This window comes from Ovis aries, chromosome 24 (genome assembly GCF_016772045.2).
Source record: "Ovis aries strain OAR_USU_Benz2616 breed Rambouillet chromosome 24, ARS-UI_Ramb_v3.0, whole genome shotgun sequence".
In the NCBI taxonomy this organism is placed as follows: Eukaryota; Metazoa; Chordata; class Mammalia; order Artiodactyla; family Bovidae; genus Ovis; species Ovis aries.
The window spans coordinates 20,283,890-20,309,490 of record NC_056077.1 but is presented as its reverse complement, the minus strand read 5'-3'; the positions used below and the strand labels follow the sequence as shown (position 1 = coordinate 20,309,490).

The following is a 25,601-nucleotide window of genomic DNA, read 5'->3' as shown; positions in this document are numbered from 1 at the left end:
AACAGAGCTGTCTGGACTTTTCTAAACTTAAGTTTTTCTTCACAAGGCCCCAAATAAAAGAATTAAAGAAATCAAAACAAATTACTACTGACAACCTAGGTTCATTCAACAAGATTGAAGATTTTATTATGAAAATGACATCTTGGTCAGCTTGAACCTGAACCAATATATTAGCCACTAGACATATTTGGTTATTAAGAGCCTGAAATACATCATAACATTTTTTAAACACTAACCAAAAATCTTTTTAAATTTAAGAAATGCAGAGGGCAGACAAATTGTTATTTTCAGGATCCAATAACTATTCACTTTTGTTGTTGTTGAGTCACTAAGTCACGTCTGACTCTTTGCGACTCAGTGGACTATAGCATGCCATGCCCCTGATTCTACTATCTTCTGGAGTTTGCTCAGATTCATGTCCATTGAGGCAGTGAAGCTATCTAACTATCTCATCCTCTGCTGCCCCCTTTTCCTTTTGCCTTCAATCTTTCCCAGTATCAGAGTCTTTTCCAGTGAGTCAGCTTGTCGCATCAGGTGGCCAAAGTATTGGAGCTTCAGCTTCAGCATTAGTCCTTTCAATGAATATTAAGGACTGATTTCCTTTAGGATGGACTGGTTGGATCTCCTTGCAGGCCAAAGGAGTCCCAAGAGTCTTCTCCAGCATCACAATTCAAAAACATCAATTCTTTGGCACTCAGCCTTCTTTACGGTCTAATTCTCACAACCATACACGACTACTGGAAAAATAGCTTTGACTATATGGACCTTTGTTGGCAAAGTGATGTCTCTGCTTTTTAATATGTTTTCTAGGTTGGTCACAGTTTTCCTTGCAAGGAGCAAGCATCTTTTAATTTCATGGCTGCAGTCACTGTCTGCAGTGATTTTGGAGCCCAGGAAAAGAAAATTGGTCACTGTTTCCACTTTCTCCCCTTCTAATTGCCATGATATGGTGGGACCAGATGCTATGATCTTAGTTTTATTTTAATCTTTTTAAATTATGAAAGTATGATAATACATTTATAGGAGACTTGGAAGATACAGAACAAGGTTACATATAGTTCCACTATATATTACAATTGCTTTTAAGTAGATAAATTAAGATTTTTAGTTGGAATTTCAATAACAAACTCTCAAAAATTAATAGAAGCAATATACAGAGAAGTAGAAGGATACAGTTGATGTGAAAAGCACTGTGAACCAATTCAACATAATTAACACTTATACAATCTTCGCACAACAGCAGGATACACATTCTACTCAAGTACCCACAGACTGTAAACTAGGAGACACTGGATCATATCCAGGGACATAAAACAAGGTGCAAAAATTTCATGGTCTAAAGGTACTGACTGGGAAAGGAGTATGTCAAGGCTGTATATTGTCACCCTACTGATTTAACCTATATGAAGAGTACATCATGTGAAATGCCAGGCTGGATGAAGCACAAGCTGGAATCAAGATTGCCGGAAGAAATATCAATAACCTCAAATATGCAGATGACACTACCCTTATGGCAGAAAGCAAGGAGGAACTATAGAGCCTCTTGATGAAGGTGAAAGAGGAGAGTAAAAAAGTTGGCTTAAAACTCAACATTCAAAAAACTAAGATTATGGCACCTGGTCCCACCACTTCATGGCAAATAGATGAGGAAACAATGGAAACAGTGACAGACTTCATTTTCTTGGGCTTCAAAATCACAGCAGATGGTGACTGCAGCCATGAAAGTAAAAGATGCTTGCTCCGTGGAAGAAAAGCTATGACAAACCTAGAGAACATATTAAAAAGCAGAGACACTACCTGGCCGACAAAGGTCCATATAGTCAAAGCTATGGTTTTTTCAGTAGTCATGTATGGATGTGAGAGTTGGACCATAAAGAAAGCTGAGTGCTGAAGAATTGATGCTTTTGAACTGTGGTGTTGGAGAAGACTCTTGAGAGTCCCTTGGACTGCAAGGAGATCCAACCAGTCCATCCTAAAGGAAATCAGTCCTGAATATTCATTGGAAGGACTGATGCTGAAGCTGAAGCTCTGAAGTATTGGAATTCTCCAATCAGTTCCACCTGATGTGAAGAACTGGCTCATTGGCAAAGACTGATGCTGGGAAAGATTGAAGGCAGGAGGAGAAGGGGATGACAGAGGGTAAGATGGCTGATGACACCACCGACTTGATGGACATGAGTTTGAACAAGCTCTGGGAGTTGGTGACGGACAGGGAAGCCTGGTGTGCTGCAGTTCATGGGATTGCAAAAAGTCGGACATGACTGAGCAACTGAACTGAACTGAGAAAGATACTGAAATCATAGAGTCAGTTCTCTTATCATCATGGAATTATGTTAGAGATCAATATCAAAAGATATTTGAAAATAACCCACATATTTTCAAGTCAATGTGACATTTACCAAGAGAATTTTTGACTTAGTTATTCAAAGCCTTAATTTAGACTGAAAAAAATAGAGGGTAATTGCAGAGAAGAAAGCATTTAAGTGAGAAATTAGTATCAAAATGAGAAATTAATATTAAAAATAATTTAAACAATCTCCCATGCATTTGGAAATTAAATATCCAATTTAAGTAACGGGTGTATCTAAGAAGTCATAATAAGGAAAATTAGGAAATATCTGTAAAAGAATAAAAATGAAGAGAATTTACCAGAATTTGCTGCATGTAGCTGAAACTGCTCAATGCAATTAAATATAATATGGAGTCTTGAATACGGTATGAAAACAAGTAATGGACATGAGCATAATATTTTGTGAAATTTGAACAAAACTTGTACTTTAGTTAGTAATACTATATCACCTGTTAACTACTTTTCTTTTTTATAACATAGTATTTCTCTATATTCTCAGAATTGCATTAGAAGTTTCAAGCCTCATTCCATTTTTTAAAATCACTAAGATTATAAATTCTCTAGATTTTTAGCAGTAATACTAGATACTAAAATATATGGAACTACATCAAAATTTTGAGTGAACATTTATTAGAAATCTAGCATTCTATTCACACTAAGTCAAAAAAGTGGAATTAAAATGTCATAAAATTTGTTAGCTAAGCAAAATTTCATAAACGTTGTAAAATATATGTTATACATATTATACACACACACACAAACAAGCTTTTCTACTAGGCTTGAGAAAGAACAAAAATAAAGATATGGAGAGATCTGAAAACATAAATGAGAACACAATGTAAAATAGGAAAAGTGAAACAAATTAGATAAAAATAAAAGATCATCATATAGTCTAGTTGTTTTTAAACATGGCTGCTCATCAGAAACATACCTGGAGGCATCTGTATTTTTCAAAAAATTTCAAGATAATTCTGTTATGCATCTGGATTTTAAATGGTGATAACAAGTTTTTCTATTAAAGGAAGTTTTAGTGATATACAATTCTACTATGTTGAAGAATCATGATACAGTGGTATTGAGTGAACAATACTTACGTTATCACAATAGTAAAAGATGTTTATCAGTTGTCACAATCAATAGCCACACAAAAAATAAAAGATAATTATAATTTCCATAATCACAGAAAACTAACCAATCTGATCACATGGACCACAACCTTGTCTAGCTCAATGAAACTATGAGCCATGCCGTGTAGGGCCACCCAAGATGGACTGGTCATAGTGGAAAGTTCTGACAAAATGTGGTCCACTGGAGAAGGGGATGGCAAACCAACTCAGTATTCTTGCCTTGAGAACTCCATGAACAGTATGAAAAGGCAAAAGATAGGACATTGAAAGATAACTCCACAGGTCGGTAGGTGCCCAATATGCTCCTGGAGATCAGTGGAGAAATAACTCCAGAAAGAAAGAAGAGATGGAGCCAAAGCAAAAACACCACCCAGCTGTGGATGTGACTGGTGATGGAAGTAAATTCCTATGCTGTAAAGAGCAATATTGCAAAGGAACCTGGAACGTCAGGTCCATGAATCAAGGCAAATTGAAGTGGTCAAACAGGAGATGGCAAGATTGAATGTTGACATTTTAGGAATCAGTGAACTAAAATGGACTGGAATGGGTGAATTTAACTCAGATGACCATTATATCTACTACTGTGGGCAAGAATCCATTAGAACAAATGGAGCAGCCATCATAGTCAACAGCAGCCATCATAGTCAACAGAAGAGTCTGAAATGCAGTACTTGGATGCAATCTCAAAACGACAGAATGATCTCTATTTGTTTCCAAGGCAAACCATTCAGTATCACAGTAATCCAAGTCTATGCCCAGACCAGTAATGCTAAAGAAGCTGAAGTCGAATGGTTCTGTGAAGATGTACAAAACCTTCTAGAACTAACACCCAAAAAGATATCCATTTTATTACAGGGGACTGCAAGCAAAAGTAGGAAGTCAAGAAACACCTGGAGGAACAGGAAAATTTGGCCTTGGAGTACAGAATGATGCAGGGCAAAGGCTAACAAGAGTTTGCCAAGAGAACACACTGGTCATAGCAAACATCCTCTTCCAACAACACAAGAGAAGACTCTATACATGGACATCACCAGATGGTTAATACCAAAATCAGATTGATTATATTCTTTGCAGCCAAAGATGGAGAAGCTCTATACAGTCAGCAAAAACAAGACAGGGAGCTGATTGTGGCTCAGATCATGAACTCCTTATTGCCAAATTCAGACTTAAATTGAAGAAAGTAGGGAAAACCATTAGACATGCATGACCTAAATCAAATCCCTTACAATTATACAGTGGAAGCGACAAATAGATTCAAGAGATTCGATCTGATAGACAGAGTGCCTGAAGAACTATGGATGGAGGTTCGTGACATTGTATAGGAGGCAGGGATGAAGACCATCCGCAAGAAAAAGAAATGCAAAAAGGCAAAATGGCTGTCTGAGGAGCCCTTACCAATAGCTGTGAAAAGAAGAGAAGTGAAGGCAAAGGAGAAAAGGAAAGATATACCCACTTGAATGCAGAGTTCCAAAGAATAGCAAGGAGAGATAAGAAAGCCTTCCTCAGTGATCAGTGCAACGAAATAGAGGAAAACAATAGAATGGGAAAGACTAGAGATCTCTTGAAGAAAATTAGAGATACCAAGGGAAAATTTCATGCAAAGGTGGGCACAATAAAGGACAGAAATGGTATGGACCTAACAGAAGCAGATGATATTAAGAGGTGGCAAGAATATAAAGAAGAACTGTACAAAAAAGATCTTCACGACCCAGATAATCATGATGGTGTGTTCACTCACATACAGCCAGACATCCTGGAATGAGAAATCAAGTGGGCCTCAGGCAGGAAGCATCACTACAAACAAAACTAGTGGAGGTGATGAAATTCCAGTTGAGCTATTTAAAATCCTGAAAGATGATGCTGCGAAAGTGCTGCACTCAATATGCCAGCAAATTTAGAAAACTCAGGAGTGGCCACAGGACTGGAAAAGGTCAGTTTTCATTCCAATCCCAAAGAAAAGCAATGTCAAAGAATGCTCAAACTACCGCACAATTGCACTCATCTCACACGCTAGTAATGTTTAAGTAATGTTTAAAAGTCTCCAAGCCAGGCTTCAGCAATACGTGAACCATGAACTTCCAGATGTTCAAGGTTTTAGAAAACGCAGAGGAACCAGAGATCAAATTGCCAACATCCGCTGGATCATGGAAAAGCAAGAGAGTTCCAGAAAAACATCTATTTCTGCTTTATTGACTATGCCAAAGCTTTTGACTGTGTGGATCACAACAAACTGTAGAAAATTCTTCAAGAGATGGGAATACTAGACCAGCTGACCTACCTCTTGAGAAATCTGTATGCAGGTCAGGAAGCAACAGTTAGAACTGGACATGGAACAACAGACTGGTTCCAAATAGGAAAAGAAATACGTCAAAGCTGTATACTGTCACCCTGCTTATTTAACTTATATGCAGAGTACATCAAGGGAAACGCTGGGCAGGATGAAGCACAAGTTGGAATCAAGACCGCTGGGAGAAATACCAATAACCTCAGACATGTAGATGACACCACCCTTATGGCATAAAGTGAAGACCAACTAAAGAGCCTCTTGATGAAAGTGAAAGAGGAGAGTGAAAAAGTTGACTTAAAACAACATTCAGAAAACTGAGATCATGGCATCTGGTCCCATCACTTCATGGCAAATAGATGGGGAAACAATGGAAACAGTGACAGACTTCATTTTTTTGGGCTCCAAAATCACTGCAGATGGTGATTGCAGCCATGAATTTAAAAGATGCTTGCTACTTGGAAAAAAGTTATGACCAACCTAGATAGCAGGTTGAAAAGTAGAGACATTGCTTTGCCAACAAAGGTCCATACAGTTAAAGCTATCCTTTTTCCAGTAGTCAGGTATGGATGTGAGAGTTGGACTATAAAGAAATCTGAGCGCCGAAGAATTGATGCTTTTGAACTGTGGTGTTGGAGAAGACTCTTGAGAGTCCTTTGGACTGCAAGGAGATCCAATCAGTCCATCCTAAAGGAAATCAGTCCTGAATATTCATTGGAAGGACTGATGCTGAAGCTGAAGCTCCAATACTTTGGCCACCTGATGCAAAGAAGTGACTCACTGGAAAAGACCCTGACACTGGGAAAGACTGAAGGTGGGAGGAGAAGGGGACAACAGAGGATGAGACGGGTGGATCATATCACCAACTCAGTGGAGATGAGTCTGAGTAAACTCTGGGAGTTGGTGATGGACGGGAGGCCTGGGGTGCTGCAGTCCATGGGGTCCCAAAGAGTCAGACATGACTGAGCAACTAAAAGGAACTGAATTACAATTACAAGCTATAATGGAAACATGATTAACCTAAGAATATAAAATAATTACATGCAATATGGGGGGTTAAGTAGAATGATATAGTTATCTCAGTGTTTTTGAATGTTGAATTTCAAGCCAGCTTTTTCACTCTTCTCTTTCACCCTTGTCAAGAGGCTCTTTAGTTCCTCTTCACTTTCTGCCACTGAAGTGATATCATCTGTATATCGGAGTTGTTGATCATTTCTCCCAGCAGTCTTGATTCCAGCTTGTAATTCACTCAGTTCAGCATTTTGCATACTGTACTCTGCATGTAGGGCTTCCCAGTAAAGAACCTGCCTGCCAATGCAGGAGACATAAGAGATGCAGGTTCGATCCCTGGGTCTGGAAGATCCCCTGGAGGAGGGCATGGCAACTCACTCCAGTATTCTTGCCCAGAGAACTCCATGGTCAGAGAAGCCTGGTGGGCTACAGTCCACAGGATCACAAAGAGTCGGACATGACTGAAGTGACTTAGCATACACACACTCTGTATGTAAGTAAACAGGGTGACAATATACAGCCTTCTCATACTCTTTTCCCAATTGTGAACCAGTCCATTCTAACTGCTGCTTCTTGACCCACATACAGGTTTCTCAGGAGACAGGTAAGGTGGTCTGGTACTCCCATCTAAGAATTTTCCAGTTTGTTGTGATCCACACAGTTAAAGGTTTTAGTGTAGTCAGTGAAGCAGATTTTTTTTCTGGAATTCCTTTGCTTTGTCCATAATCCAATGAATGTTGGCAACTGGATCTCTAGTTCTTCAGCCTTTTTGAAACATAGCTTGTATGTATCTGGAAGTTCTTGGTTCACATACTATTGAAACCTACCTTGAAGGATTTTGAGTATAACCTAGTTAGCATGTGAAATAAGTATCATTGTATGGTAGTTTGAATATTCTTTGGCACTGCCCTTCTTTGGGACTGGAATGAAAACTGACCTCCAATCCTGGCCACGGCTGAGTTCCAAATTTGCTGACGTGTTAAATGCAGCACCTTAGCAGCATTATCTTTTGGAGTTTAAGTAGCTCAGCTAGAATTCCATCACCCCCATTAGCTTTGTTCATAGTGATGCTTCCTAAGGCCCACTTGACTTCACATGACAGGATGTCCGGCTCTAAGTGAGTAAGCACACCATCTTGGCCATCCGAGTCATTAAGACCTGTTTTGTATTGTTCTTCTGTGTATTATTGCCAACTCTTGTTAATCTTTTCTGCTTCTGTTAGGTCTTTACCGTTTCTGTCCTTTATCATGCCCATCCTTTCCTGAAATGTTCCCTTGGTATCTCTCATTTTCAAGAGATCTCTAGTCTTTCTCATTTTATTGTTTCCTCTGTTTCTTTCATTGTTCAATTAAGAAAGCCTTCTTATATCTCCTTGCTGTTCTCTGGAATTCTGCATTCAGTCGGGTATATCTTTCCCTTTCTCCTTTGCCTTTTGCTTCTCTTTTCTCAGCAATTTGTAAAGCCTCCGCAGACAACCACTTTGACTTCCTGCATTTCTTTTTCTTTGGGATGGTTTTGGTCACTGCCTCCTGTACAATGCTACAAACCTCTGTTCATAGATCTTCAGGCACTCTACCAGGTCTAATCCCTTGAATCTATTTGTCGCCTTCACAGTATAATCATGAGGGATTTGATTTAGGTCATACCTGAATGGCCTGGTAGTTTTCCCTGCTTTCTTCAATTTAAGTTTGAATTTTGCAAAAAGGAGCTCTTGATCTGAGCCACAGTCAGCACCAGGTCTTATTGTTGCTGACTGTATAGCACTTCTCCATCTTTGGCTGTAAAGAATATAATCAATCTGATTTTGGTACTGACCATCTGGTGATGTCCAGGTGTTGGGTCAACTCTTATGTTGCTGGAAAGGGTTGTTTGCTATAAGCAATGTGTTCTCACTCTTGCCATTTCCTGCTTGACCATGTCCAATTTACCTTGATTCATGTACCTAAGAGTCCAGATTCCAATGCAATACTGTTCTTTACAGCACTGGACTTTAGTTTCACCACCCGATACATCCACAACTGAGCATCATTCCTGCTTTGGCCCAGCTGTTTCATTCTTACTGGAGCTCTTAGAAATTGCCCTCCACTCTTTCCCAGTAGCACACTGGACACTTTCCAACCTGGGTCGGGAGTGGGGGGCACATTTTCCAGTGTCGTATTTTTTTGCCTGTTTTTACTATTCACGGGGTTCCCATGGCAAGAATACTGGAGTGGGTTGTCATTTCCTTCTCCAGTGGACCACATTTTTTGTCAGAACTCTTCACTATGACCTGTATGTCTTGGGTGGCCCTGCAGGGCAAGGCTCATAGCTTCACTGAGCTATGCAAGGCCCTTCATCATGACTAGGCTGTGAGCCATGAAGTGGATTGTTTTTTGTCAGTTACCAAATATTATACTACCCACCAATGACCACAGCCAACATTAGAGAATTCAATACAATTTATTTATAACATCTTATGGGAAAACACAAATGAACAATGAGCTTTTTGGCCAATCCAATACAAATATCATGGGAGATCTAGTCCAAATATTGTTCTTCTGGGAATCCTCTGGTGGTCCAGTGGTTATGACTTGGAGGTTTCACTGCTGTGGCCTGGGTTTAATTTCTGGCCAGGGATCTAAGATCCTGAAAGCCACAAGGGGGGATAAAAAATACGAAAACAAATCAAATACTATTCTTCTTATGCCTTCCCACTCTGGTAAAGTGTCATGAGAAACTATGCTGCATTTTTCTCAAATACCCAAACTTCACACTATGAATTAACTACAGATGATAGACAGAATCTTGACTGTGTGATAAGAGGTTACAGTAAACACCAGATTCTTTCCTTTCACTTAGTTATATTATTGCTATTAAACATAAGTTCATCAGATAATGCAGATTAACTTGTTAAGCTGTTTGAAAGCTATCCTTATTTAACATGAGGGCCAGTGAAGGGCAGCACAGGATACTGGCTAATAGTATAGTAAGCCATAGTAAGTCTGTTTGGGGTACTGTCACTTACTAGCTCTGCAGCTTTGGACAAGTAACTTATCCTATCTCACTTTCTTCATCTGTAAAATGGAGATGATAAAGAGTACCTATCTTACAGGCTGCTGCTGCTACTGCTAAGTCACTTCAGTCATGTCTGACTCTGTGCAACCCCATAGACAGCAGCCCACCAGGCTCCCCCGTCCCTGGGATTCTCCAGGCAAGAACAACGGAGTGGGTTGCCATTTCCTTCTCCAATGCATGAAAGTGAAAAGTGAAAGTGAAGTCGCTCAGTCGTGTCTGACTCTTAGCGACCCCATGGACTGCAGCCCACCAGGCTCCTCCGTCCATGGTCTTCTCTAGGCAAGAGTACTGGAGTCGGGTGCCATTGCCTTCTCTGATCTTACAGGCTACTGCAGATTAAATGAGTTTAATATTATAAAAAGCTTAGAACAATGTGTGATACACAGAAGTGCTTAATAAATTAGTTATTAACACTGAGAAAACGTTTCATACAAACAAGACACTTCTAGCTGCCTAACTTGGGGAATAGGTAACTAAACCCTTTCAAGGGGTTACATTCTATACAATTATTTTTATTTTTATTATTTTTATTTTTTATACAACTATTTTTAGACAATTGATATTTCAGAATTTCTCAGACCTACCTCAACTGAATACATATTTGAGGCAATCAAGGCATCTTAGGCTATCTCCTCATTTGTAAATAGAGATCTTCTATTATCTACATGGGCTTCCCAGGTGGCTCAGTGGTAAAGCATCTGCCTGCCAATGCAAGAGACTCAGGTTCAATCCCTGGGTGAGGAAGATCCTTTGAGGGAGGAACTGACAACCCACTCAGTATTCCTGCCTGGAGAATCCCATGGACAGAGAAGCCTGGCAGGCTACAGTCTATGGGGTTGCAAAGAGTCAGACATGAACGATTAAGTGATTGAGCAGGCATGCATGCACACATTAATACAAGGTTGCTAAAAGTATTTAGTAAGTTAAATAGAGTATAAACAGCATAGTGCCTAGGTGTTCCTCCCACTTAGTTTCAACTGATTCCTACGTACCCAAATCTAGAGAAAGCTGAGCAGATTGGTTTCCTTTGCCCTGAGCAAGGGCCCTACATTTACTTGGTAACTTCTGGTGCCCAGGTAAAAATAAAGACCCTCCATGTGTAAAATGACAAGCACCATATGAATTGTGATCAAAGTCCATAAAAACTTGAGTATGGAGAAAATGAATGTCATTATGAATGAAAATTATACAGGAACTATCTTTTGAGTTGAAAGGCAAATTTTAAATACTTATAAAATACTCTGTATATGCAGTTTATTATTCCATGAAGTGAGATAGGTTAAAAGCATTAAAAAAGTTGTAAGTAAACCTCCAGATGACAGAGTCGTGATGAATTATCAAGAGAAGAAACATGCTTTTAGGATTATTTCTTACTTTGAAAACTGTCAGGTCCACCAGTCAGAAGCCTAATGCTGCCTGGGCATGCATGTTTAGTCGCTCAGTGGTATCCAACTCTTTGTGATCCTTTAGACTGTATCCTGGAGAAGGCAATGGCAGCCCACTCCAGTACTCTTGCCTGGAGAATCCCAGGGACGGGGGAGCCTGGTGGGCAGCCGTCTCTGGGGTCGCACAGAGTAGGACACGACTGAAGCAACTTAGCAGCAGTAGCAGACTGTATCCGGCCAGTCTCCTCTGTCCATGGAATTTTTCAGCCAAGGATACTGGAGTGGGTTGCCATTCTCTCCTTCAGGGTATCTTCCTGACCAGGGACTGAACCCACATCTCCTGTGTCTCCTGCACTGAGTGTGTCTTTACGCAATGAAGCCCAATGCTCCTCAGTTCAGTTTTGTCGCTCAGTCGTGTCTGACTCTTTGCGACCCCATGAATTGCAGCATGCCAGGCCTCCCTGTCCATCACCAACTCCCAGAGTTCATTCAGACTCACGTCCATAGAGTCAGTGATGCCATCCAGCTATCTCATCCTCTGTCGCCCCTTCTCCTCCTGTCCCCAATCCCTCCCAGCATCAGAGTCTTTTCCAATGTGTCAACTCTTCACACGAGGCAGCCAAAGTACTGGAGTTTCAGCTTCAACATCATTCCTTCCAAAGAAATCCCAGGGCTGATCTCCTTCAGAATGGACTGGTTGTATCTCCTTGCAGTCCAAGGGACTCTCAAGAGTCTTCTCCAACACCACAGTTCAAAAGCATCAATTCTTCAGCGCTCAGCCTTCTTCACAGTCCAACTCTCACATCCATACATGACTACTGGAAAAGCCACAGCCTTGACTAGACGGACCTTTGGTTGGCAAAGTAATGTCTCTGCTCTTCAATATGCTATCTAGGTTGGTCATAACTTTTCTTCCAAGGAGAATGCTCCTCAGAGGGGCTTAAATTTCTCCTTGGTGAGTCTGTTGCATCTCCCAGAGCAGCCGTTTTGGACCTTTCCATTCTTCTCAAATTCTCTTATGCCTGGCCAGAGTAGATAAACTTTCTTTTCACTTAAAGGTAAAAAAAAACCCGAGGTCATGTAAATGAAGCAACCACATTTGTCCTCATTTTCACCTGAAAACATCTTTGAAGCTCAGTGCATAATCTCAGAATTTCTCTATACTACCTCTTCCTGTGTTTTTGTTATTGTTGCTGTTGTTTTAAGAGCTTAAGAGTAATTTTCATAGTGATCTTTTAATTGATGTATAGTTGATATAACTTCCTATTTCTTTGAAAGGAGATGAACTCCTCCCTCCCAAAGCTTTGCTGTTGTTCAGTCACCCTGTCCTGTCTAACTCTGCAACCCCATGGACTGCAGCATGCCAGGCTTCCTGTCCATCACCATCTCCCAGAGCTTGCTCAAACTCATGTCCATTGAGTCAGGGATGCCATCCAACCATCTTGTCCTCTGTTGTCCCCTTCTCCTCCTGCCCTCAATCTTTCCCAGCATCAGGGTCTTTTCTAATAGTCAGATCTTCACATCAGGTGGCTGAAGTATTGAAGCTTCAGCATCAGTCCTTCCAATGAATATTCAGGGTTGATTTCCTTTAGGATTGACTGGTTTGATCACCTTGCAGTCCAAGGGCCTCTCAAGAGTCTTCTCCAACATCACAGTTCAAAAGCATCAATTTTCTGGCATTCAGCCTTCTTTCTGGTCCAACTCGCACATCCATACATTACTAGTGGAAAAACCATAGCTTTGACCAGACAGACCTTTGTCAGCAAAAGAATGTCTCTGCTTTTTAATACCCTGCCTAGGTTTGTCATAGCTTTACTTCCAAGGAGCAAGCATCTTTTAAGTTTGGGGCTGCAGTCACCATCTGCAGTAATTTTGGAGCCCAAGAAGTCTGTCACTGTTTCCATTGTTTTCCCATCTATTTGCCAGGAAGTGATGGGACCAGATACCATGATCTTAGTTTTCTGAATGTTGAGTTTTAAGCCAGCTTTTTTACTCTCCTCTTTGACCTTCATCAAGAGGCTCTTTAGTTCCTCTGCTTTCTGCGATAAGGGTGGTGTCATCTGTATATCTGAGGTTATTGGTATTTCTCCTGGCAGCAATCTTGATTCCAGCTTGTGCTTCATCCAGCCTGACATTTTGCATGAGGTACTCTGCATATAAATTAAATAAGCAGGGTGACAATATACAGCCTTGATGTACTCCTTTCCCAATTTTGAGCCAGTCCGTTGTTCCATGTCTATTTCAAACTGTTGCTTCTTGACATGCATACAGGTTTCTCAGGAGGCAGGTAAAGTGGTCTGGTATTCCCATCTCTTTAAGCTTAACCTTTACCTGATTTCCCTCCCACCCTTTCTTTTGACTTCAGCTGCCTCCTGGACCAGAGTGTCTTAGTATTTAACCATATCAGCATCTCTTTAATGGTGTATGTATGCATCTTGGGGGGTGTAGAGGGGGTTTGCTGTCATTGTTCTTTAGTTGCTAAGTGATGTCTGACTCTTTGGAGACCCCATGGACTGTAGCCCGCCAAGCTCCTCTGTCCATGGGATTTCCCAGGCAAAAAATACTGGCGTGGGTTGCCATATCCTTCTCCAGGGGATCTTCCTGACCCGGGGATCAGACCCACGTCTCCTGCATTGGCAGGTGGACTCTTTACTGCTGAGCCATCAGGAAAGTACGAGGAGAGGGTACTTGTTTTAAAATGCTGATTATCTGGTTGTCAGACCTACTGAATCAGATTCTCCTTATATGGCACATTTTAAAGAAAATCCTCTTTTTTTTGGCCATGAGGCAAGTGGAATCTTAGCTCCCTGACCAGGGAACAATGGATCAAATCCGTACCCCCTGCAGTCGAAGTGCAGAGTCTTAACCACCGGACCACCAGGGAAGTCCCAGTAAAATCTCTTGTTGTGCTTATGCACATTAAAATTTGATAACTGTCTTAGACTATGGATCTTTCTTCTCTCTACAAATGTAATGTTTATGTTTTTAAATAAAAAACAAAACAAACTATACTTCTTTTAAATGACTATTCAGATTGCAGACTGCCACACTGTCTCTCTTCATTTGAAAAATTACTCATTTATTTTTAGTTGCGCCCTCTCTAGTTGCAATGAGCCAGAGCTACTCTTTTCTACGGTACACAGGCTTCTCACTGCAGTGGCTTCCTTGTTGTGGAGGACAGGCTCTAGGCACACGAGTGGGCTCCAGTAGATGCAGCACATGGGCTTAGTAGTTGTGGCTGCAGGCTCAAGAGTGAGCAGGCTCCAGTAGTTGGAGAATATGGGCTTACGTGCACTGAGCCTTGTGGAATCCTCCCAGACCAGGCATCAAACCCTCATCCCCTGCACTGGCAGGATTCTTATTCACTGTACCACCACTTCTCTTCCTTTAGCTCTGGGAGGTGGGGAGGAGGGGTGATTTATCTCATTAACTTATTCCTCACACCCCCTGTAACATGATTTTCACTTAATTGCTCTTTGTAGGTTGTTCTTTCCAAGATCATTCTTGTCCTCTCAGTTCTAAATCCAAAGATCTTCTCCAGTCCTCATTTTCTTTAGCTTTTCTGTAGCTTGTGACACTGGCAGCTCTTTCTTCCTGGCTCTGTCTTTGCCATCCTGAAACCATACTCCTGGTGTTCTCCTGTCTCTGGGGCTGCCTCTTCTGTTTACTTGCATCTTCCCCCTTAAATGTGGTAAATCCCAAACCCCTTAATTCTTTACAGAATTTTAGCCTCATCTTCTACCTGCTTGGGTGTCTTACTGTTACTTCAGACACACGATGCATGTAAGAGGTAACTTCCTGATTTTCCGGTTTTCTTCATTCATTCAAATATTTACTGCCCATCACTATATATGCTAGTCACTATCCTAAGTATCGGACATAAAAAGTTGTAAAAGGAGATGAATGCAGACACTCTTAATAATGAAACTGTCACTGCTTCAATCACCATTTTGGAAATCATGAAACTATTCTGTTGCTTGCCTCATTCTGTCCTTTCTAATATATTAAAAATTATTCTTTCTTTTCAATTTTTGTTTGTTTCTCCCATTTATACTACTATCATCCATATCTAGATCTTCTACTATTGAAATTACTCCAATAACTAGTCTCTCTTCTTCTAGTCCCTCCTATTTCATTTATTCACCATATATTTACTAAATGTCTTCTGTGGGCAAGGCACTCTTCTGGGTACTGGGATACAGCAGTAAGGCAAAGAACATCCCTTTTTTCATGAAGAATATATCCTGGTAGAGGGAGAAAGGGAAAAAAAAAAGAATTGTAGATAGTCACAAATGTCACTACAATACTGGAAAATTATATGGGGTTAGGGGTTAAAGAAGAAGAGGAAGCAAATCTTAGATTCTCAGAGTGGTTAGGGAAGGCCTCTGTGAAAAGCTGGTATCTGGCTTAGATCCTATCACATTACTGATTAATTTTCTCAAAACACCACTTTCATGTTATCTCTCTGCTAATTGTTCTTTTTGCTTTCATTGTAAATGCAATCATTACCTTCTTAATTTTTACAGGCTATCTACTAATTATAAAACAAAGGCCAAAATTCCTACCTAGCCTTCCAATTTAATTTTGTAAAAATCTACAGATTCTGCTTCAACTCAAAGTTACTGAGTGCTGAATAGGATATATCTGTCATTGTATTTTTTTCCCTTCAAAAAATACCCAACTGAATGCATATTCCCAACAAGTATTATCATGTCCTTTTTACAAATAAAAAGGAAAGAAACCTGACTAAGATCATTCAGCTAGTAAGTGATAGGACTGGCCCACAGGTAGTAATAAAAGCTGCTATTTATTAACACTTCTGTGCCAAACTATGTGTTAAGGGACTTACTTGTCTTTTTTATTCCTTATCACTGAGAGAGGCATTATTATGATTAGGAAATTAATATGATTAGGTGTTGATTTAATTATTAGGAAACTGAAGCTTAGAGAAGCGTAAGTAATCTGCCTAAATCACTAGTGGTCAAAATAGGATTAAAACTGAGACATGTCTGATTTAAAAGTCTATTAGACAACTATGCTTAATCAATTCAATGTCATGTGGAAAACTCCATCCCTGGATCAACATAATGATCTCCTTTTCCCACATCTCCACTTACTCTGCTGAACTCTACTAGGGAAAAATATATAACCAGAAGACTGGGATCATTAAAAAAAATCTATGTCCCATAGGCCCAGCTAGGCCCTCATTATGACCTAGAAATCTTCCTGCTTTTCTACTCAGCTCACTCTCTCCTCCCACTCTCTACAGTGGCTATCTCAACCTTTTCCACTCTCCTAAAACTTCCAACCTTATCATCCCCTTTTCATTCCTAACAAATGATACCTTCCATTACACTGCAAAGAAAATATAAGCCACTGGAAGTAAACTCCCTCAAATTTTTACCATCATATCTAGAAATTAACTTCATCTGCTTGATCCTTACTTCCTTTCCTTTTGTCACAAAGGAAACTGTACCTTGTCTCCTGAAGTCTGTCCCTCTGCTATGCTGTCTACCACTCTGCTTTGTACCATCAGGATCCTTACTCAGACGGGAATTCCTTCTCAGACTTTCCTGGTAGCCCAGTGGTTAAGAATCCTCCTGCCAATGCAGGGGACATGGGTTTGATCCCTGGTTGGGGAAGATTCCACATGCCTGTGTGCCACAACTACTAAAGTCCGCAAGCCTAGAGCCCATTTTCTGCAACAAGAGAAGCCCCCACTCGCCAAAACTAGAAAGAAGCCCCCACTCACCACAACTAGAGAAAGCCTGTGTGCAGCAACGAAGACCTAGTGCAGCAAAAAATAAATAAGAATTCCTTCTCTTTGAAGCATTTTCAACTCCTCCCTTTCTACTGACTCCTTATTACCATCAAGATAAGCTCAACTCTTCTCCAGCTAAAACTGACCCACCCCAGACCCCACATTCTTTTCTATTTAACTTACCTCCCTCTCCCTTCCACTGGCAAAATTCCATCTCCATGGCTATCTTACTTCACCTACTAGTCATTTCTCAACCCACTATAGATGAGGCTCCTACTCTACCACTTCACTAAAATGTTTCACCAAGGCTATTAAAAATCTCTTTAAAACTAATTTAACTTTACTTTGGTAACACTGCTGACCATTTCTTTCTTCTTGAAGGCTCTTTCTCCCCAAGATCAAGATCTTTTTCCACAAAATCAAATTTTCTTTTGGTTTTCCTCTTAAATCTAGCACATGGACACATGAAACTACACAGGTGATAAAACTGTGCAGAACTTATTAATACATAAACAGAAGTGACTACAAGTAAAAATAAGGAAATACAGATAAGATCTGTGGAACACATCAATGTCAATAATCTAGTTGTGATATGATACTACAGTTTTGCAAAAATGTAGATATAGAATAGGAATAGACTAGGAATAGAAATGAACTTCTTCAACCTGATAAATATCATACATGTATATTATAAACATAACACTAGGATATATGTACATATATCAGTGTTAGCATACTTAATGGAGAAAGACTGAATGAATGTTTCTGCATAAGATCAGGAATAAGACAAGGATATCTATTCTTGCTGCTTCTATTCAGCACTGTTTAGCTAAGGCAACTGGGCAAGAAAAATAAATTTGTGGAAATACTATTAGAATAAATGACTGTAAAAAGATTGTAGGATATAATATCAATATATAAAAGTTGTGTTCCCATATACTAGTAATGAACAATCTGAAAATTAAGAAGGTAATGATTGCATTTACAGTAACAGCAAAAAGAACAAAACACTAAGGAACAAACTTAACAAAACAAATGGTTAACTTCTGGTTTCTAGACCTGTATGTACGGAACTTAGACATTGTCACTCTTGCCCACAGAACAAGAAAGTGACAAACTCAATGTCAACAACTTTTCTTAGATCCATCAGAGAATTGGGGACGCAGGACGACGACAACTATTGAAGCCCAAGTGCCTAGAGTTCATGCTCCACGGCTAGAAGACCACCACAAGAATCCTGGCACTGCAACTACAGAAAAGCTGGAGCAGCAATGAAGACCCAGCGCAGCCAAAAATAAATAAAATAAAAACCCCTGAAACAGAAATGAAGACTGTCTCTGATGGGCTCATCAATACAGTAGACACAGCTGAAGAAAGAATCAGCAAGCTGGAAATGTCTATAGAAAATGCTTGAACTGCAAGGAGAAAAGAGAATGAAAAAGATAGAATATCTAAGAGCTGTGAGACAATGACAAAAGATATAACATAGAATAGTGAGAACACAGAAGGAGAAGAAAGAAAAAGGAACAAAAGAAACATCTGAAGTAATGGCCAAGAATTTCCCAAAATTAGTGGCAAGTGGCAACCATAGATATAGGAAACTCAGAAAATCAAGCAGGATAAGTATCAAAAAACATACAAGAGTCTTCCTTGGTGGTCCAGTGGTTAAGAATCCGCTTTCCAAGGCAGGGGATGCAGGTTCGATCCCTTGTCAGAGAACTAAGAGCCACATGCCATGTGGCAACTAAGCCCCCACACCACAACGGCTGAAGCCTAGGAACTCTACAGCCTCTGCTCTGCAGCTAGCAAAGTCCTGGCATAACCCAGCACAGACAAAAGGGAAAAAAAAAAGAGAGAGAAAGAAAACAGTTCATGCAAAGTAATAACAGAAACAATGTAGTCAGTGAAGTGAATGACAGTGATGTTGCAAGGAGGAACTGGGAATTTAATACTCTATAATAAGGGCAGAAGGAGAAGGGGACAACAGAAGATGAGATGGCTGGATGGCATCACCGACCCGATGGACGTGAGTTTGAGTGAACTCCGAGAGATGGTGATGGACAGGGAGGCCAGGCATGCTGTGATTCATGGGGTTGCAAAGAGCTGGACACGACTGAGCGACTGAACTAGACTGAACTGGATTAGCTACAAACTTGAGGTCAGCCGCTAAAAAATTTTTTTAACTATAACTCTTTTACACTGAACACTACAAAATGTTGCTGAAATTAACAAAGTTTTAAATAGATAGTAAGATATCCAGAGATCAAATTGCCAACATCCGCTGGATCGTCGAAAAAGCAAGAGTTCCAGAAAAACATCTATTTCTGCTTTATTGACTATGCCAAAGCCTTTGACTGTGTGGATCACAATAAACTGTGGAAAATTCTGAAAGATATGGGAATACCAGACCACCTGACATGCCTCTTGAGAAACCTATATGCAGGTCAGGAAGCAACAGTTAGAACTGGACATGGAACAACAGACTGGTTCCAAATAGGAAAAGGAGTACGTCAAGGCTGTATATTGTCACCCTGCTTACTTAACTTATATGCAGAGTACGTCATGAGAAATGCTGGGCTGGAAGAAGCACAAGCTGGAATCAAGACTGCCGGGAGAAATATCAATAACCTCAGATATGCAGATGACACCACCATTATGGCAGAAAGTGAAGAGGAACTATAAAGCCTCTTGATGAAAGTGAAAGAGGAGAGTGAAAAAGTTGGCTTAAAGCTCAACATTCAGAAAATGAAGATCATGGCATCTGGTCCCATCACTTCATGGGAAACAGATGGGGAAATGGTGGAAACAGTGTCACTTTATTTTTGGGGGCTCCAAAATCACTGCAGATGGTGACTGCAGCCATGAAATTGAAAGATGCTTACTCCTTGGAAGAAAAGTTATGACCAACCTAGATAGCATATTCAAAAGCAGAGATATTACTTTGCCAACAGAGGTCCGTCTGGTCAAGGCTATGGTTTTTCCTGTGGTCATGTACGGATGTGAGAGTTGCACTGTGAAGAAAGCTGAGTGCTGAAGAATTGATGCTTTTGAACTGTGGTGTTGGAGAAGACTCTTGAGAGTCCTTTGGACTGCAAGGAGATACAACCAGTCCATTCTGAAGGAGACCAGCCCTGGGATTTCTTTTGGAAGGAATGATGCTGAAGCTGAAACTCCAGTACTTTGGCCACCTCATGTGAAGAGTTGACTCACTGGAAAAGACTCTGATGCTGGGAGGGATTGGGGGCAGGAGGAGAAGGGGACGACAGAGGACGAGATGGCTGGATGGCATCATTGACTCGATGGACGCGAGTCTGAGTGAACTCCAGGAATTGGTGATGGACAGGGAGGCCTGGCGTGCTGCGATTCATGGGGTCGCAAAGAGTCGGACATGACTGAGTGACTGAACTGAAGATATCCCATACCCATGGATTGGAAGACTTACTAGATAATAGTTCCCCAACTGATTTATAGATTCAATGTGCTCTTTATCATAATCCCCAATGGGTTTTTTGTTTTCTGTTGTAACAATCAACAAGATGACCCTAAAATTTATATGGAAATATAAGGGACTTACAAATGGTCACAAACATCTTGAAAAAGAACAAAGTTCAAAGATATACTTCTTGACTTCAAAATTTACTATAAAACTACAGTAATCAAGACTGTAACAATGGCACAAGGACAGACAGAGATCAATGGAGTAGAACTGAGAGTCCCAAAATAAACACTCACATTTATGGCCAATTGATTTTTAACAACAGTGCCAAGACTATTCAGGGAAGAAAGAATAGTCTTTTCAACAAGTGGTGATGGGACATATGTGAAAAAATAAATGCAGACTCTTGCTTCACACCATTTACAAAAATTAACTCAAAATTGAAAAGAAATCTGAATGTAACAGTTAAATCTCTGAGATGAAAACTTAGGAAAAGACCTTCATGACAGTGGATTCTTAGATATGACATCAAAAGCACAAGCAATAAAACAAACAGTAGATAGAATGGACTTCAAAGTTAAAAACATCTGTGCATCAAAGGATTCCATGAAGAAAGTGAAAAGATAACCCACAGGACAGAGGAAAATATTTTCAAGTCATATGTCTAATAATTATCTTTTATAACTCAATAATAAAAAGATAATTCAATATAAAAATGGGCAGAGGATCAGACATTTTTCCAAAGACAGAATAGAAATGGCCAAAAGCGTATGAAAAGTGCTTACCATTATTAGTCATCAGGGAAATGGAAATCAAAAGCACAATGAGAAACTAGTTCATATCCACTAGGATGGCTATAATCAAAAACACAAGTAACAAGTATTGGTGAAATGCAGAGAAATTAGAATCCTCATACATTGTTGGTAGAAAGGTACATTGGTGCCACCACTTTGGAAAACAGCCTGTCAGTTCCACATAAAGTTGAAGATATGATCAAGTAATTTCACTCCTAGGAAAGCAAGAGAACTGAAAACATATGTCCACATAAAAATGTGTATGTTAGTGTTCATAGCAGCATCATTCATAATAGGCACAAAAAGTAGAAATAACCCAAATGCTCATCAATTGATGAATTACTGAACAAAATGAAGTTTATCTATACAATGGAACATTATTTGGCCATAAAAAGAAACGAAATACTGATACACGTTATGACATTGGATAAACCTTGAAAACATACTAAGGGAAAGAAGCCAGTCACAAAACGGTTATATGATTCCATTTACATAAAACTTGCAGAATAGGTTAAGGCTGGAATATTTGAGGGGGTGGTGATAGTTGAAGGGCAGAGGGTTTCTTTCTGAGGTGACAAAAATGTTCTAAAGCTGACTGGTGATGGTTGTACAACACTGAATTTACTAAAAATTGTACACTTTAAAGGGATGCACTATGTAGCATGTAAAATATCTCAATAAATCTTTTTTTTTTTTTTAAAGACAGAGATGGAAAAAATAAGCTCTTCATGATCTAGTCCCTATTTCCCCATCATCCTTTGACACTACTCTTCCCTTCAAACTACAGTAATCAGGCACACTGAGCTTTCAGGTTCCCCACATATAACTTTAAAACAAAACAAACTTCTGAGACTTTAAACTTGCTTTTCCTCCTATCTGGAACACTCATACATCCTTCCCTTCTCTGGTCAACTTATTCTTTAGATCAGCTTATTCTTTGGATGTCACTCTTCTGTGTTGCTAGCCATTTCTAACATTTCAAGCCTGAGTTAGAGGCACTCCAGTGTGCTCCCACAGCAATATGCCTTTACTACTATTTTAGCACTCTTCTTACTGAATTCCAATTAACTGTTTGTAGCTTTCACTAAAACTGAGTCTTTATTGCATCTTATCCTAGAGTAGGTAAAAAATACTTTGTAAAGAATGGAATAAACTAACTAAGTCAGAATCACTTCTGTGACCATTTGTCAGCTTAATAGAATACTTAAAAAAAAAAGTTCTGAACTGGAAATACTTAATTGTAAACAGAAAGGCACTGGTGCATAATTTGACTAGAAATATGCATCAAATATTCATGTTATGAGACTTGAAGCAAGTTTTCAAGTGGAAAAACAGTGACCTGCCTTAGCTGGTTTAGCTTTATACAGACATACATGTTTAACCTGTTTGGAAAAATAAAGTTTTGATTTTCACATACAACTGCATTTAAATCTTTTCCTGCAGAGATGCATGATAGGTTCTGAACCCCAGTGAATAATCAATCTACAGGTAAGTCTGCAAAATAAAAGACCCAAGAGAATAGTGAGGCTCAGAGCACTCTTACCAACTCTGAATCTGGGTGAAGTTTGAGCAGACAGTATGAATTCCGTATGGAGTACAAAGCAACATGGTGACACTTTGAATAGATTTCTTCTAATATAAGAATGGATATTAGAAACAATTTTGCTAGGAAACATCCCAAATCTGGGGGACTGGGCAGAGAAACATGGGTTTATGGGGAAGGAATCTGAGAAAAAGGTTTTCACAGCCAAACATTAATTTTTGTGTGAAGCTGTTTAACAATCCAGTGATTTCAAAATTTCTATGAGAGGTCCAAATAACTGATGAAAAGCCCTTAAGAACACAATAGCATTTTCTGTCCAGAAGATTTTAGTGTCTAAAATTCAAATCAACTGATTACCAAACTACATTTTGGTGGCACACTGAAAGGAGAGGTAAAAGCTTTAAAACTGGAAAGGAGATTGAAGAAAGGAGAATATTCCCGAATTGTAAGATCTATGATAATCTATATGACATTAAACTATGTTAGATATTTTTCCCCTAGACAGATAAGGGGCTTCCCTGATGGATCAGACAGGGAAGAATCTGCCTGCGATACAGGAGACCTGACTTTGATCCCTGGGTTGGGAAAATCCCCTGGAGGAGGAAATGGCAACCCATTCTTGTATTCTTGCCAGGAGAGGAACGTGGCGTGCTACAGTCTGCAGGGTTGCAAAGAGTCGGACATGACTGAGCAGCTAAGTATAGACAGGAAAGACCAAAAGACTTTCAATGTCAACTTAATTAAGAAAGAACAGGCAACCCTGTTTCATGTTATGAATCATACACATATCTAACAGCCTTGAGAAAAAAATTCTTTTGAACTTGGAAGTATTCAAAATGGTAGGAATTTACACTAAACAATCTGTACTTTATAACTTTTAAAAACATGAAAGTGAAGTGAAGTCACTCATCGTGTCCGACTCTTTGTGACCCCATAGACTGTAGCCTACCAGGCTCCTTTGTCCATAGGATTTTCCAGGCAATAGTACTGGAGTGGATTGCCACTTCCTTCTCCAGGGGATCTTCCCAACCCAGGGCTCAAACCCAGGTCTCCCGCACTGTAGACTGACGCTTTACCACCTAAGCCACCAGGGAAGTCCTAACATGAGCATCACAGAAAGTGAAAAGGAAGTAATACTCTGATCATACGTACTAATTCACATATATAGTAGTGATGCAATGGTAAATGGAATGTAAATGTAGAACACAAAATATAATTTATCACCTTTGGGAAAATAAAGTTTTAGAAAAAGAAAAATTAAAGGAAATATGACTAAGAAGAGTATATATATGGTGCAATGGCTCAGTCATGTTGCTCTTTGTGGCCTGCCAGGCTCCTCTGCCCACGGAATTTTCCAGGCAAGAAAACTGACGTGGGTACCATTTCCTAGGGAATATTCCTGACCCAGGGATTGAATCCGAGCTTCTTGCATCTCTTGAATTGGCAGGCAGATTCTTTATCACTAACACCAGCTGGGAAGCCTCAAGAAGATTATATACAACAATTCCTATAAGAAAGAGGTTCAGTATAGTAAAAGGTAATTTAGGACTTCCCTGGTGGTCCACTGGTTAATAATCTACCTGCCAATGCAGGGGACATGAGTTTGATTCCTGCTCTAGGAAGATTCCACATGGTGTGGGGCAACTAAGCTCTACTGACATAACCACAGGGCCCATGAGCCCTAGAGTCGGTGCTCTGCTCTGCAACAAAAGAAACCGCCACAATGAGAAGCCCACACCTTACAACAAGAGAGCAGCTGCTGCTTGCTGCAACTAGAGAAAGCCTGCACACAGCAACAAAGGCCCAGTGTAGCCAAAAAGAAAAATAACTTAAAAAAACTTTTTAAAGGGTAATTTGAAAAAGGAAATAGTCATGGATATAGAAAAACTAGTGGTTACCAAAGGGAAGAGGGGAAAATTAGGAGTATGGGATTAAAAACTATATGCTGCCGCTGCTAAGTAACTTCAGTCGTGTCCGACTTTGTGCGACCCCATAGACGGCAGAAACTATACGCAGCTATATAAAATAGATAAGCAACAAGGATATACTGTTTGGCACAAGGAATTTTAGCCATTATATTGTAGTAAGTTTTAACAGAGCATATCTATAAAACATTGAATCAATATGCATACACTTGAAAGTAATACTGTTAATCAACTATGCATCACCTTAATGTTATTTTTAGCAATGTTTAAAACACCCTTCTGGGGATTCCCTGGTGGCTCAGTGCTGAAGGGTCCACCTGCCAATGTGGCAGACATGGCTGGTCCGGGAGGATTCTACGTGCTGTGGAACAAATGAATCCATGTGCTGCAAATATTGAGACTATGCTCTGGAGCCCAGGAGCCGCAACTACTGTAGCCCACAAGCCCTAGAGCACTTGCTCTGTGATGGGAAGCCTGAGCACCGCAGCTGAGGGGAGGCCCCCACTCACTAAAGCTGGAGAAGGGCCCAGGCAGCAGTGAAGACCCAAGACAGACAAAAAAGAATGAATAAATAAAATTAATAAAAAAAAGAATGTCTTTTGATGAAGCAGGAAAAATGACCAATTTATTTTAAAAACAAACAAAAACCACCATCTGATATTTACAAAGTATTAATTATGCACTTCTGATATCAGCATCTGCTCTCAATTTTTTTGGCCAAGATGTGTGGCATGACGGATCTTAGTTCCCTGACCAAGGATCAAAGCTGTGGCCCCCTGCATTTGAAGAACAGAGTCTTTACCACTGAACTGCCACGAAAGCCCTGGATTCTCTCTCTTTAAAGACCAGGGTCCAGGGGACTTCCTTGGTGGTCCAATGGTTAAGAATCCGCCTTCTTATGCAGGTGACACAGCTTCCATCCCTGGTCAGG

At 40.0% G+C, this 25,601-nt stretch overlaps 1 protein-coding gene across 5 annotated transcripts in view; it reads right to left on the bottom strand.

Annotated features, from left to right (window-relative positions):
* The window catches only part of MOSMO (modulator of smoothened), a 71,862-nt gene that overhangs the window by 19,792 nt on the left and 26,469 nt on the right, over window positions 1-25,601 (bottom strand). Inside the window, exons 2-4 of one of the 5 annotated variants that reach the window (XM_060405807.1) lie at window positions 16,964-16,999; window positions 15,356-15,455; window positions 9,193-9,397 (exon numbers count right to left, since the gene is read on the bottom strand). The exons of 2 other annotated variants lie outside the window; for them this stretch is intronic. In XM_060405807.1, the coding sequence (XP_060261790.1) occupies window positions 9,352-9,397; window positions 15,356-15,455; window positions 16,964-16,999 (182 nt within the window). In that variant the 3' untranslated portion in view covers window positions 9,193-9,351. Of the gene's footprint in view, window positions 1-9,192; window positions 9,398-15,355; window positions 15,456-16,963; window positions 17,000-25,601 lie in introns of those variants that run through there. 2 more of the 5 variants (XM_060405808.1, XM_027961761.2) reach the window with 2 other exon arrangements.